Consider the following 15,204-nt stretch of genomic DNA (forward strand, 5'->3'; position numbering starts at 1 on the left):
AGTGATTGATCTGTGGCATTCCCTTTGTTTAATGATGATCTCTCTGTGTGGTGCTGTAGAATAGACTGTAATGAGAAATATTCCTGGAGTTTGCTTTAGAGGTGGGTCATAAAGCTCAAGTCAAATGCACCTGCTTTCAAAGTAATATATCTTGCCGAAAGGATCTCTCTCAACCTTTAATCTTGAAAAACACATACAAAATACAGTTTGTATGAGAGAACGATATCAAATACTAAAATGACACTTCATTGCTTCCATGATAGTCAACAGCAAACCTCTCAAAGAGTCTTCCTCAGTGAGACTACAAGCTGACCCACTGTTATCTCACTTTTCTTACCATACCCCCTTAAGTCTACAGACACCGGGTGGCAATATCCCTCACCAGATTGCATTGTATTTGCTTTGGCTTCCCTTTCTCCCTGCCTTCTTTGTTCAGCAATCTGTCTTATCACTGTCTCTTTCTTTGTGTGAAGAAGTCTCCTGAGACAGGCACTGAGTGTTTGCCACCCTTCATTAATAGTGTTTCATGAAAAAAAAAAGTCTTTTAATTAACTTGGCTAGTTTTATATTCACCTCGGCAATAGAATCTGACTGTAGATAGTTGGGGAAGGTACACATTTAATTCCTTTTGTCTAAAAGGGCCGTAAATACAAAATAACATAATCACAGTCTTGTATTTGAATAATATGATGCCCTACAAACTTTACAAATCATGAGTTACTAGAGCGTGCTTAGTACAAAAATTAAATGCAAAAAAAATCTTTTAAAGTCTACAAATGTGATGATAACTTTCTCCATTTAGCTTGCAGCTGAAACCATGCAAAGTGTTTTGCAAAGTCCAAAAAAAATTAGTCCAAAAAGCAGAACAAAATTAGGGCAGAAAAAGTGCTCAAGTTTTAAATTTTTCCCACTGAATTTGTTTAAGGTAAAATCCAGTCTTGTACAGAGAGACAGTATATGTCTTAGCCATCAGACCTTGTACTTCCCACTGAACAAAAGCAGATTTCTGTCCTACTAAAAATGTCATGCATGCTCTTACTTACATTTATATTCATGAATGTTGATGCTGTACATTGTATCCTATGTACAGTTAATAAAATATATTTCTCTTTCCTATAGGGGTGAAAGCTATCATAAAGGGGATATGAGAACAGAAAAACAAATATACCAGTATTGCCCTTCCGCAATGATGCACAGCTTTGAGTTTACTAGCGGTCTATTACTCCATCACTGTATCTATCTAATACATTAGAACAAACTCATTTAATATGTCAAAGAATAGACCAGCCTACTACAATTTACAACCTTTGCTGATTCATTTTCCTCCGGTGTTTATGTAAGCATCAATGACTTTTCATGTTTTAGATTACAAAACACATATAATTATGGTAATAACATAGTACTCCAACAGCACTGTAATGGCATATCACAAAAAAATCCAAGCAATTGGTTAGGAACAAAGCAGTGTGTTGGTTAGGAAGAGCTCTAAAAAACTTTTTGGTTGGGTTAGCTATATCTGTTGAAATGCTTCCATAGAGGAAAGATTGGTTATCTTTATGTGTGTAGAAACATCGGGACATCCCTTTTCACATTCTTTTATAAAGCATCTCACTTTCTTTTCTTATTAAGAAATAAGACTAATGGCGAAAATGTTACTATAGACATGATAGAATAAAACTATATGAACAGTGGAACACTCATCAATGCTGTTCAACTAAAGAGAGACCAGTTAACAACAGTCAAAGCCAAAGTAGTCATATTAATATTATCCTTTATCAAAAATATTTCCCAATCAGTATTTCAATATAGTTACCCAGAGTTAAAATAAAACCTCATCTACTTTGCTAATAAATAAAAAATAGTCTCCTTGTAAGCAAAGTGGGTAAGTCATTTAAACATTTAGGTTATATAAATTAGCACAGAAATGTTTATTTGAACAAGAGCACTGAAAACAGATACGCCTTCCTTTCTTCTGATATCTTTTACTTGAGTTACTGAGTAACACGTGAGCTTTCATGTTTTCCGAATGACCTTGATAGTCTGGCAACCCTAAATGATCAATAGCTGAACCTCAAAAGAACATTTCACCAGATGGACAGCTATACTAACTTGTATACAATCTATGAAAATGTTTTGCAGCTCAAATCAGAATTTCAGTTTCACTATTTCTGGTCATAAGCAGAGAAGAAAGCAGTGTTTTTATATACTGTGGATACCTAATGAGTAAAAAAAGGTAGGATGACTGATCAGTACCTATTTTCTACCAATCAACAACTTCACAGTTAGGGCGGCTAGGAGCTGGAACCAACTTCCAAGGGAGGTGGTGCTGGCCCCTACCCTGGGGATCTTTAAGAAGAGGCTGGATACTTACCTGGCTGGACTCATTTGAGTCCCGTTTTTGTTTTTACGGTTTGTTTGTTTGTTTGTTTGTTTTTTTTTGGGTTGTTCTCCCGCCCTGGCAGGGGGTCGGGCTAGAAGATCTATTAGGTCCCTTCCGACCCTAGAACTATGAAACTATGAAACAATATAGTGTTTCAGAAGTAGGTTTTAAAGAAATGATGAGAGGGGATACACAAGAAAAAAACCAACACTTCCTTTTTTTTTAATTTGGATGAATCTGTTAAATACTGTACACTGGCATTTTTAGCACTGAACCTTGCAAAAACTGCTTAATGGTAAGATATTCTAATCAGGGTTGACAACAGCCAATTAAGTGTCAGAAGAACAATCTGATAAATATGTCTGTATGTCTATAGGCATTTGCTGATAAGTCTTAACTGTCAATCTGAATGTTAAATATCTTTATTTCCATCTCACTATTGATTAACTTATTAAAGGGAAATGCTTTCATCTCTCTTTTAAATTGATTTTAGGGATATTCCAAAAAAAAGGGGGGGAAAGAATATTTCTGAATTTGGAATAATCGGTGGGGACCCCTTAAGTAAAGTAAACCTTTAATATTCAAACTGAGAAGATGTATGGCTCGGTAAAACAACTACCTAACTACCTAGCTGCTTTCATCACCATACAGTTTAAGGTGTCGTATATACTTGCTTTACAGTAAATCTGTCTCTCTAATGGGTGGAAGGATATCTGTGGACATGCTACAAGGCTGTTCTCTGCTTTCAGTGCTCCTTGCTAGTCATACTGAAGACAGCACCTCACTGGACGGATCACCTCTCTTCTTGTCTTCACCTCTTTCAATGTCAATCACATGAACGATGCCAGGCTTCAGGATCAAATCATCAGTTTCTATTTGACTCCGACTATCTTCCACCTCCACATATTTCCCTTTAGACTGCTGGGTAGCCTTACTGAAGACATCTTTAAAACGATGCTTGAGTTCAACATCTGGACAGTAGACATATTCATAAAGGGCACCTGCAAGGACTGCTCCTATTATAGGTCCTAACCAATACACCTACAGAGAGAGGGAAAAATGCAACAGTACATGTTGAAAAAAAAATGGATTTCAGAGAAAAGTGCCTCTACTTTAGACTTTAAAATAATTGGTGTCCACCAAACCACTTGCCTGGAGCTCTTAACCATCCTTACCATGCACATGCACTTACTTAGGTACTTCTGTGGCTTTTCCTAGCACATCTGATGAACTTTCCCTCCCAATGGACTTACAAGATTGAGAGGTGCTATTATTCCCAGTTGTACTAATGGAGGTGTGTCTGAGCTGCAAACTTACCAAGCCAAGCTGTAGTACCTAAAATACATTACTGCAATGTGCAGGTTGTCTCCTGAGCTGGAAGCAATGCAGCTATACTTCTGCAGTGATGCGTCTGGGCTAATAAGTTCCAGTGACTCAATGTTCATTAGCTCAAACACAGAGCCATGCAAACCTAGCTACATGCTTTCAGGTTTAGAAACTAGCACTTTTAGAGTGATGCTGGTATGTTTTAGCATGTTTCAGTAGACCACCACTTTGCAGAGTAAAGACTCATCCTCAAGTCCTCAGTGTCTCTGTTCACAGGCTCACAAGTCTTTTTCCTTTCTCTGAAAAGGGGAAAATATACACAAAATCCCACCTAGACATCCTGAATGGTACCATCTGTAGATTTAACAGCTCAGACGCTCCTCTTAAACTCTTTGTGCTTTCATGATAAAGCCTAGAAAACCATGGTGAGCACAGAACAACAGGATATGGAGAAGCTACTAAATATCTTTAATTTTAGGAATGTTAGTGATGTAGATCCACCATTTCCCTTGTTCTTTTAAAAAGAGAGACCCAAACATTAAGTTACTGGACTACTGGAGCAGATTGGCTGGTACATAGGCCAAGGATACTGGGACTCAGAAAGGTCACAAAAAATGCCTCTTTCCACCTACAACCTTTATGTCTCCAAACAACTCTGTGCAATATTCCTCTACCAGTGGACAATATCTTGTACATTATTCCTTACCTACTCCTCAGTGATGACTAGTGGTAGTTGATACTGATACTGGTGGTCCCAGGAAGCATTGCTGGGCTTCTTGATATGGAGGTTACTTGTGCCTCATGCCATTCCCTTGTGCCATCTGTCTCTGTTAATGACAACTGACTAGCTTTTCTTTCAGGGAGCAGAAGGTCTGTAACCTGATGCTGAATTTTGCCCAGTGAGGCAACATTCAAGTTCTTTATCAGCCAAGTCCTGATGTTTTCCACATTTCAAATGCTTGGGACCAGTACAACTATGCCTATAAATTTTTCTCTATGGAGAAAACAAGGGAAATGGTGGATCTACATGAAAAGGCCCCTTGTGCAGTCACTTGCCCCTATGCCAAACAAGTGTGGGATGCCACTGTCCTGATGTGGTAATTTCTTTTACACTTTGCACAGGTGAGAATGATGGCCCAAGGGGCAGTGCAGTAAAGATTTAGGCCTCTTTATCTTCAACAATAGAGCAGTTTTGTGTGATTTTAGCTGGTATGTATGTACCCTGTCATGAGGCAGCCTCTAAATGGCTTTTTGTTTGCTGAATTGTCAGTTAAGAACCTCATTTTATTTGCACTGCTTGCAAGGAAGCACAAAGAGAATAAAACTCTAAGCAGCAAATTGGTTTGCTTTTTGCATTTCTACTCAAGATGATGAGGTGTTTGTGAGGAAAAGAAACCTTTTGAAGCATATGCAGAAATAATTCTATTTTTAGGATCATGTTTTCAGGAGAATGTAAATCCATAATTTTGAAATCATAGAATGCTTTATGTACCCAGCTTCTGTGCAGACACAACAGGCAGTTAGGTACGTAATTATTCTTGGATATGCAAATATAGTGCACACACACATACATCCCTGGTGTGTGGTCCTTAATATGACTCTCAGTAGTCCTGTAGAATAAGTGCCTCTGCTAATAGCTGGGGACCATCTCTTTTGCAATAGTTAGGACAGAAGTTACACCCTTTTAAAATGTTGCTACACAAAACCTGATATGCATATATATAATTGACAGGTTTTTACCCTGTTTTGACTCATTTAGAATTGAAAAATGTCAGTAGTTTTTAATAAGAAGAAACCACTGACTAGAAACAGAGAAAATCTCTTTCACTAGGATGCAGGAATAAAGTTACTGCCATGGGTGTTTGCAGGATTGGAGCCTGATCCCCCTCTAGCTGAAGATAATGGACATACAATTATCAACTCCAGTAGGAGCACTATAGGACCCACAACTTCAGATTAAGAATAAACTGTCTCTCTTTCCAGGCGATTTTCTTAAAGATAATGCTAGAATATTTTTAATATTGAATATTAAACTGGACTAGTTTATGGTACGGTAGCACAGAGAATTCTAGTTTTACAATTGGCATGTGTGCTATGCAGAAATAAGTATTTGAAATTGCTGGGTTGGAACAGACATGTAACTTTTTGCTAGTGTGGAAGGTGTCTGGTAATCTCATGTTTCTGAGCTTTGGCTGTCATCTGAGGCATGGAAGAATTTTTTTCTATTCATGGATGTTACTAGCTTCTGGGTTTGTTTTTTTACCTTCTTTTGAAGCATCAGGACATTAGCCACACCCAAGGCTGGGGGCATTTTGACTGGGGTGGTGGTGGTGGGGCACTAATCAGTGCTTAGAAAACCCTTAGTTTCCAAGCTCTTGCTCTTCCACTAACATCATACTGAATGACAATCTGGGTCAAGAATAAGTTTTTCCTTGGGTTAGAGTGACACAGACTGTGGGTTTTGCCTTCTTTTCTAAGCTGGGCCATGGTCTTTTCCTAGGATCTCCTGAGCATACATTAACCAACTGCAGTAGCAGGGCACTGGAAGTGCCCTCACCTTCTCTGCTTTTACCTATGGCATGGTGTTGCAGGCTGTTGGTGTTTCAGGAGTCAGTTTGTATTTGTGTGTGAGGGCCTGCAGCGGTAAGTTTGGGGATTCCTTGAGTAAGGACTGTCTACAAAGGCAGGTGACAGGACTCTGTGGTCCTATTCTAGGTTCCTAAGCATCTGTAAAAATGCTTTAAGTTTAATTAGGTGAAGCTACACACACATTATCCATTTCCCTCTATCAAATATTGAGTTGTTGATAAAACCTTGTAAAGAATGAGTTAGCTGGTTATGGCATCGTCATCATCCATGATGATCTCTTAATTAAAACAGCACCCATACCTGTACTCCGAATTGAGCTGACGTTGGCTAATCAGAATAGGTAATATCTGGTCTGTCTCTTTAAAAGGCCAGATTGCAAACACCTTATCTCACCTTGGTGAGCAATTTAGTCACTCAGGGTTCCTATACGCGTGCATAGAGCCGGCTTCAACATGCTGGAAATCCAGCTTGTCGGAGCAGACTTGATTAATCGAGTGGAAATTACCGCGCTCCAGCAGACTCTAGTGTCATGTGTATCAGCGTCCCTGTGCTGAAAAAGGGTGGCAAGGCACTTTGAACTAAAGCTCGTTTGATGAGTTTTAGTTCAAAGCGCCCTGCCACCATTTTCAGCGCAGAGGATGCTGATACACATGATGTGCAGGTGCTTTTAATTAGCACAGCTTGCTAATTAAAGAGCCCCCTCATGCCTTCCAGAGCACATGTAATATGCCCTCAGGTAGTCTCACTGAAAGCAGCCCAAAGAGGGTCAGCTCCCTTATTTTGTATGTCTGGCATGATTTGTTTTAGGACTAAGAGAAATGTGACACCTGTGGGAATCCCTTTCTCTCTCCAGTAGCAACTACCTTAAAAAAATAACCTCCCAGTCTACAATACACTACAACTATTCATCCCATCCTGAATAGAAAGAGCACAACATTAAGATGTTTACTTTAGACAAAGTACAGATAAATATGGTAAAGCACACAGCAGGGTCAGTGCCTACCTTTCCCATTAATGGTCTGTGTGGAATGTGCTATGAAGAACAAGAAAAAAGTTGAGGGGAATTAAAGAAATGCTTGGTGGCTATTCATTGTAATGGTAAATGAAACATAAATGTAGGGTTACCCATTGGTTTTCCCATTTTCCCATAATAACAGCAGGTCCAAATGATCGAGCAGGGTTCATACTGGCACCAGTGTAGTTGATCTATAAAAATATAAAAGGTTAAATGTTATTATTATTAGAAGATTAGTATTCAGCCAATGCTAGTCACTACTGTCATTTGCTGCAATGTAGGAATCTCTAGTTTTGTATTGCTGTTCATTATTGTAGTATTAGGGGCATTATCATCCTCCAGTCCACTTACCATTCTGCTCATACAACTAACAAAAGCATCACATAAATAGGCAGATAAGTCCTAGAGTAACGTCCTCTCTGGAAAGCCTCCCTGTTGATTTCTCTGAGCTCTGGGTTGGATCCACAGCAGCTGCAAAGGCTGCAGGCTCTCTTGCCTAGTTCTGGAGTGGGGATGCTGGAAAATCTCTATTACTGAGAAGCCATTCACTTACCGCAAATAAGTGTCCAATTGCAACAGAAAATCCAATTGCTAAAGCTACTGAACCAGTGACGTCTTTTCGTTTTGAATCACAGCTGGCAAAAATAGTAAAAACCAGCTGGAATGTAATTATCAACTCCACCAGGAGTCCATGGCCAGCGGAGAGATTGCCATGTACCTGGGAAAAAAAAAGAAACAGAGATGAAGCAAATGTGAGTCTGCAATTCAAACAGGCACTCAAATTTTAATTGTTTTGTGATTAAGACAGTTTAAAATGGTGCACAATGATGAAACACCATTGCACTTTATAGAGGTTTGAATTAATTTTCCACACTTTTTATTCTGACAGCCATAGAAAATTCCTGTTAGACTGATGAAGAAAGTTCTACGTTATTCCACTAAGAACTTCAAAGTTAAACTGCAGAGCACAGTTGACTTTTACACAGGGATTTGCAAATGCTGCACTTAAACTTGCACAATTTTCTTCTTGGGAGCACTGTAATATACTATTCAATTATAAATTCATTAATTAGCCCCAACTTAATTAATTTAAATTTCAATTAAAAATTAAGCCGTATGCGGCTCAAGTGCATTTTAATAAGTCCTGCAACAGGGCTAACTGATGGCATTCCTTATTAGTTTAGAACAAAGCTGAAATCTAAGGCACAATCTATTTCAAAAGTGTGTCATTTTAAATTGATATTTTTTTCAATCACCATTATAAAGACATAGAATTAATTTCCTACACAATTCATCTTAAAGTTGTATTTCATGCATGTATTATTTAAATTGTGTGTGTAAATTAGCATTACCTGTCTTCATCAGATTTGGGGAAGTTCTAGAACAGAAAACTTCTGTAAAATAATAGCTATGAACTTGTCCTAATGAGAACTTAAAAAAATCTAGGAGTTATAAATAAGCCAGCAATAACCTTAAAGCATCACTATGTAACAGTAACTGTATTGTCTAATTATTCTGCTTTAAGAGTAGGAGCAAAAGTTGTTACCATAGTAACTCCCAAGCCTCCCACCACATCTCGGGGTGTGACAAGGTAGAGAAGTCCTGCCCCTGCAATAGCACCCAGGCACTGGGCAACAATGTAGAAGACAGACTTGGCAAGGCTGATCTTCCTAGTGCAGACCATAGCAACAGTCACAGCAGGGTTAATATGGCCTCCACTGATGTGTCCAAAACACTGCACCATAGTTGCAATGCTGAGTCCAAAGCAGAGGGAAATAAGGACCATGTCTACAGGTAGAGGCTTTTCAGATCCACCCCAGTTGATTGTAGAGCCAAGGCTGAGGAGGACAAAAATTAGCATGGCCAAAAATTCTGCTGAAACAGCTTTCCAGAAAGGCTGAGTCCAGACTCCTTTAAATGCCACCATGATGGTCTCACACTTACACAGGCGTCCACACTTGCTGAAAAGAAAAACAAATCTGTATCAAAAGACACTGAATCAGCCTCAAGTTTTGCAGAACAGCATCGTTATCTGGCAGATTTTCTGGGGGCAGCAGCAATGTCAAGCATTCTGAGAGGTTCAACACCAGAATTATGCATTGTGAGACAAGCTGCCCTTGAAAACATCGGTAATATTTGAGGACCTTTTCCCACAGGGGTAGGCAACTTCCCGCACGTGTGCCAGTGTGGCAGGCGAAGGCATTTTGCTTGGCACACACCCCTGGGCAATCAGTGGAAGACCCACGAGGGTCCGATCCTTGTTGTGGCAGTGCAGCTCTGGCCCCTTCCCTGCCATCCACCTCGAGATGCATATACATCCACCACTGGCAATGAGGTGGGCCAGGCTCTACAGACCCCCGTGCAGCTGCTTGCAGCCTCTCCACTGCATGGTACAAGCAACCCGGGGTCCATGGCAGGTGGCAGAGGCCTGCCCAGAGCCTGATCCAGTTATGGCAGGCAGCCAGGAGGTGCATGCACCCCTCAGGGTGGATGGCAGGGAAGGAACTGAGGCTGCGTTGCCACAACAAGGATCAGGCCCCTGGTGGCTCCCCCACTGTCTGCCCCTGGCAGGCCAACATCTTACAAGTTGAGGTTGCGGGTGTTTTTGGCACTCTCCCCAAAAGCATTGCTAACCCCTGTCTCAGCATATTGCACTCTGCAGGACAATACCCCCATGTATTTGATAAAGGAAGTCTAGGGAAAATCGGGACTTTTACAAAGTAAACCCAATAGTTCAGTAATGCCAAGCTCTCAGCTAACATCCTTATTGTGATTTCCCTGGAACTGCTTTTATAAGAGAAAGTCTTTTTGTTTTGTTATTGATTCAAAACCATATTTAAAAATGTATGTATGCGCAGACAACAATCTCTTCACCCTGGAGATGGTGTAGAAATTAATTCAGCCACAAGGACATAAAATATCCTAAATTTTGGCCCCTGAATCAAACATTCAGTAGTTAAGCTGTTTTTTTCTGGCTGTGCTTTTAAGATGAGAAGAGAGATACAGTGATTTAATTGTATGGGTGGGGGGGTCGAGAGCTCTGTGCAAGAAGAAAGAAGTGTTTTGGTTTCAACTCTGCACCTGCTCTGATATTTATTAGCTACCCTGCTTTCAGGAGTAATTACATTTTTGTTAAATGCCCAGAGACCCAAGAAAGTGGGTCACCATAGAAAAGTAATTTGTAGTATTAATAAATTAGGTGAATCAACCAAAAGGGGAGATTTTTATGTATTTCCAAGAAAAGAAAACAAGACTGGCAAAAAAGAAAAAGGGAAAAGTTAAAAAGACTGGTTAAAGAGAAAAAATGTAAAAGAAAAACGTAGTGAACAGCTACAGCTTACAGCAGCAGCTTACAGCAGCATTTTAAGTGGAAGGATGGAGAAGTGTAATAACTGGTTATGTGAGGAAGCTGAGCTACACACCAAACACAACTTACATCTGAAGAAATGTGTTGAATGAAGTATCTACACAAGAGTGCATATGGCCCTTTCAAGTTACCATGAACACAAAAGCCCAGAACTTCCTTATCTCCTTTCTGACCCTGTTTTGCTGTGCAATCTTGGACAGATCATTTAAGCACTGCCTCAGTTTTCCAACATCTGAGATAAGAACAGTAATCACCTCACATATCTCCTTTGGCCATTATGAAACTTAATCAATTGCCTAGTATTTGTGAAATGACGTGAGACCTTTGGCTAGAGGTTGCCCTGTTAGTTATGGGCCAAAACTGAAATTTCAGACTGGACTGCTTAAAAAATTTCACTACCCAGATATAAACACTGCCTCTAGAGTTTGGGTTTTAGGTAAGACTCCGGACGAAAAGAATTAAAAATCTAGGGCTAACCCTTTAATTTCTAAATGGCACTATCTTCACAAGTTTGACATCCGAAAAAACTACTTCACAGTCAGGGCGGCTAGGAGCTGGAACCAACTTCCAAGGGAGGTGGTGCTGGCCCCTACCCTGGGGATCTTTAAGAAGAGGCTGGATACTTACCTGGCTGGACTCATTTGAGTCCCGTTTTTGTTTTTAGGGTGAGTGGTTTTGTTTGTGTTTTTTGGGTTGTTCTCCCGCCCTGGCGGGGGGTCGGGCTAGAAGATCTATTAGGTCCCTTCCGACCCTGAAACTATGAAACTATGAAAGTTTACAGCTTCAGACTATGGAAATCTTGCAACAACAGCCACGCTGGCAAAGTTTCAATCATTTAAAATAGCCACATTTTACAAAAAGCTGTTTATATAAATTTGGGCCCAAATTTGAATCTTAACCCTGATTCTCACATTAAGCCAAACTCGATCATTATTCGAGGTCTAATGCAGATCCAGCTAAAAATGACCTTGTCAGCAGCAACTTACACTAGCAGACTGAGGGTAGGACAGAGACAGGAACTGCCTAACTATGACTCTGGATCCGCTCTTGCATCAGTGTGCAATGTTAGCCCATGCACAACCTCTCAGTGCCTCATTTTCCTCCTCTTTAAATAGGTACAAAAATATGTTCTTACCTTATCAAGGATATTATAGCCCACTGGGGACCAACGTTTTGATCAGTCCCTCGTCCACCCTTAGTGCTCCACCAATTCCCTTCCCCTTCCCAATCTGATGCTCTGCTTTCTGCTTCCTTCCCTATCTGTCACTGTGGTGCTTGTCCCCTCCTTGATCTGTCATATTGCACACACACACACAGGCTGCCTGTGACAGTTATGGCGTGCATGCTGCAGGTTGGTCACTTCAATTATAACCTACCCTTTGTATTAGCAGAATGCAGGGGAGGAGAAAGGACCCCTCTTCCTTGTACCTCTTTGCCACTTTCCACTGCGTCTAGCAAGCAGGGAGCAGCAGGATCTGCAAAGTGCTCACATTCTCCTACCTTTCTATAAACTGACTGATGTGGACAAGCAAATGTGTCTGTTGGCATACTTTCATTGGCACATAAGAAAACTTGTGTGTCATGTATCAGCTTGGTGTAGTGTACCCCTCTTTGAAGCTGTGGAGACGGATACTGGGAAACTAGAGACTAACTCTGGGCATCACAGTTTTTCCTGGGCTGTCTTGTATAGTGGGCACAGTAATCCTGCATGGCTTATTTAAATATGTTTACCTTAAAAATGCAAAAAATGCTATATAAGAGCCAGGTATTATTATCAAAGCGTAACATAATGAATAGTGAGAAGCTGTTTTCCAAGAGAAGGCGAACTCCTATCCTGCTAATCCTAAGAGCACAATGATTTATTCAAAATGTTTGATTCTCTCTGCACACAGCTCTTTTAGCATCCTGCAGGCATGGGTGTGCCAGCATGGCTATAAAGCTGTAATTGTACACTCTTAACTGTTGAGAAGATTGGCAGACTGGTCTAGAGCAGGGGTGCTCAATCTTCTACCCTGTCCCAGGCTGGATGAATGGTGCGGGCCTGGTTTGCAGGCCAGATCCTGGGGAGGGTTGGTGTGCAGGTACAATTCCATTCACTGGCTCAACCCTGTGTGGTGGTCTGATCCTCGCACGATGACTGGCCATGCACCGCTTAATTCCACATGCTGGATCTGGCCACAGAGTGATTCCATGCACTGGCCTTACCATGGACTGGTGTGATCTAGCATGCAGGGCCATATCATTGGCTTGCAGGGCTCTGCATGGGTCTAGAAACTTGGCAACAGGAGAGTAGCAGTTAAAGATGCCACTGTTCCCCTGTTGCCAAGATTCCAGACTTATGGGGAACCCCACCACCGGATGACACCACCCTGAGGGCTGGATGTTCAGCACCTCTGGTCTAGAGGACAGTGTAGTGAACTGGGAATCAGAAGACAAGGGCCCATGAGGTTTAGGTCTCAGTCTTCCACTGATCTGCTGTGTGACCCTTAGCAAATCACTTCATACCTCTGTGCTTGTGTTTCCCCTATGTCCTTTAGCTGTTAGAACTATTTAGATGATAAACTATTTGGAACACAGACTTCTCTATGCTGCTAGGCACTGTATGAGCATGTAGTTAGAGTTGCAATCTTGATTATGGCCTATAAACAGAGTGTGAATTAAGGGGGAGCTCTGGAGGGAGGGGGGGGTCTGAGCCCCATTGTAAGATTTTAAAATCGTAACCTGGGGGCCCTCCAATTGGATTGCTCCTTCACTTAGGTGGACTTGTTCATGAATGAACTGTTTTTGGGGTTTTTTTGCAGACCCCCCTCTAAGAGTCAAAGTATAATTCAAACCCTGCCTATAAACATTATTGTAAAAGAAATAATAAAGTCCACTTTTTAAAACTTTGCCTAATATTACTTCAACAAATGAAATGAGCCGCACATAGTTAATGCAAGCTTGCTACAAACAATGCCATGCACTTCAATTGCTCAAATTCTTTGGGAATAATAGGTGTATTAGCAAAGGCATCTCTGTAGCAAGCTGGAGCATTTTCAGCTCTGCTTTGGTACAGCTGTTTGTAGCTCAAATACTCATTACTCACTTAGATGCATACTTATGTCAGCTGTTTGGCAATAGGCTTTTCTAATAAATGTGAGTTTGTTTTCAAACTGATGCACTTACCAAACACGTGGTACTTAGAGTACCACATGCTTGTGGTACTTCTGTGGGGTGAGCGTGGGGCAGCAGAGAGGTGCAATGCTGAGCTTTTAACTGCACAGGTAGAGAATAAAGAAGTATTTGGGGTGGGAAATGCTTCCAGGGAGGCAGTTAGAAAGAAATACTGGGGGAAACACTGCTGTTCACCAGCCCTCCTCATGGACAACAGCAGCAGGATCCCAGGCACCTCCAAGGAAGCTCTTTTTCACACAGCCCATCCTTCAGGTGTGCAACTATGGAAGCCGACACTTTAGCCAGATCTAAAGAGGGACTGGACATGGGCTTGGAGGAGCGGGGCAGTGGGAGTGAGGGGCATGGCCTCTGAATTGCAGGGTCTGGGACTCTGGACCCCAGAACCCGTGATTCAGAGGCCATGCCCCTCATTCCCCTGCTCCCACTGCCTCTCTCCTCCAAGCCCATGTCCATAGGTGACTGGTAGCTGGTGCACGTGCCCCCCTGACGGGGCCGGTGCCCTCCCTGACAGCCAACACTGATGCTGTTGGTAGGGCTGTTCCCCCCTGACAGGGTCAGTGGCTTCTGCAGGTGTGCCCCCAGGTTCAGGAGGCACCAGGCACTCATGCCCATGTCCAGTCCCTCTCCCAGACCCTGGAGGCTGCAAGTGGGAGAGGAACAGTCAGGGCTGGTCCACGGGTAATTGGTGCCCTAGGTGAACTGTGAACCTTGGTGCCCAAAGGGTAGGAGTCGTGAGTTTAGCGATCTTTCCTCTGAGACCTTTTCAGAGGTCTTTCTCCCCTTACTGAACCACAGGTCTTAGACCAAAGTGGAGCCCTAGCCAGCTAGGGCTGTTATTGAGAATGATGTTCCTGTTATTTTGTTCTGCATATCATTTTGGTGCCCCTCCCACCAAATTTTGGCACCATGCTAGGCAACCGTCTAGTTTGCCTAATGGTTGGACCGGCCCTGGGAACGGGGGTGGGGATAAACCCCCTGCTCAGTCCCACTTGGGCCAGCAGAGCCGGAGGGGCCCAGGGTGTGACCCCGTCCGGGGCAGCTCTTCTGGGGCAAGGGGGCCCCAGCAGGTGGCTTGCTCGAGGCGCAGCCCTGCATCGCGCTTGCCCGTCACCCCCCTTGGGGTTGATGCCCCCGGCCAGTCCTCCTGCCTGCCCCCGGCGAGCTGCACTCACAGGCCAGGGGCTGCTCCGCGGCTGCGCTCGGGCAGGACGGGGCCGGGGGACCGGGACGGGACACTCAGTCCTTGGCCGGGCGGAGAGGGCGGCAGCGGGGAGGGGGACGGGGCTCCAGCTGCAAGGAGAGACCTCGCCTCGGATCCACCTCCACAGCAGGCGTTTAACCCGCTGCTGCCCA

The 15,204-nt window shown here is 42.5% G+C and overlaps 1 protein-coding gene across 1 annotated transcript in view; it reads right to left on the reverse strand.

The window, feature by feature from the left end:
- Positions 1-2,424: 2,424 nt before the first annotated feature.
- AQP4 (aquaporin 4) overlaps positions 2,425-15,204 on the reverse strand; it is a 13,097-nt gene continuing 317 nt past the window's right edge. The window contains exons 2-5 of the mRNA XM_006016396.3: positions 8,857-9,271; positions 7,864-8,028; positions 7,421-7,501; positions 2,425-3,421 (exon numbers count right to left, since the gene is read on the reverse strand). Coding sequence (XP_006016458.1) covers positions 3,143-3,421; positions 7,421-7,501; positions 7,864-8,028; positions 8,857-9,237 — 906 coding nt within the window. The 5' untranslated portion in view covers positions 9,238-9,271 and the 3' untranslated portion in view covers positions 2,425-3,142. The remainder of the gene's footprint in view (positions 3,422-7,420; positions 7,502-7,863; positions 8,029-8,856; positions 9,272-15,204) is intronic.

This window comes from Alligator sinensis, unplaced genomic scaffold (assembly GCF_000455745.1).
Source record: "Alligator sinensis unplaced genomic scaffold, ASM45574v1 scaffold117_1, whole genome shotgun sequence".
Classification (NCBI taxonomy): Eukaryota; Metazoa; Chordata; order Crocodylia; family Alligatoridae; genus Alligator; species Alligator sinensis.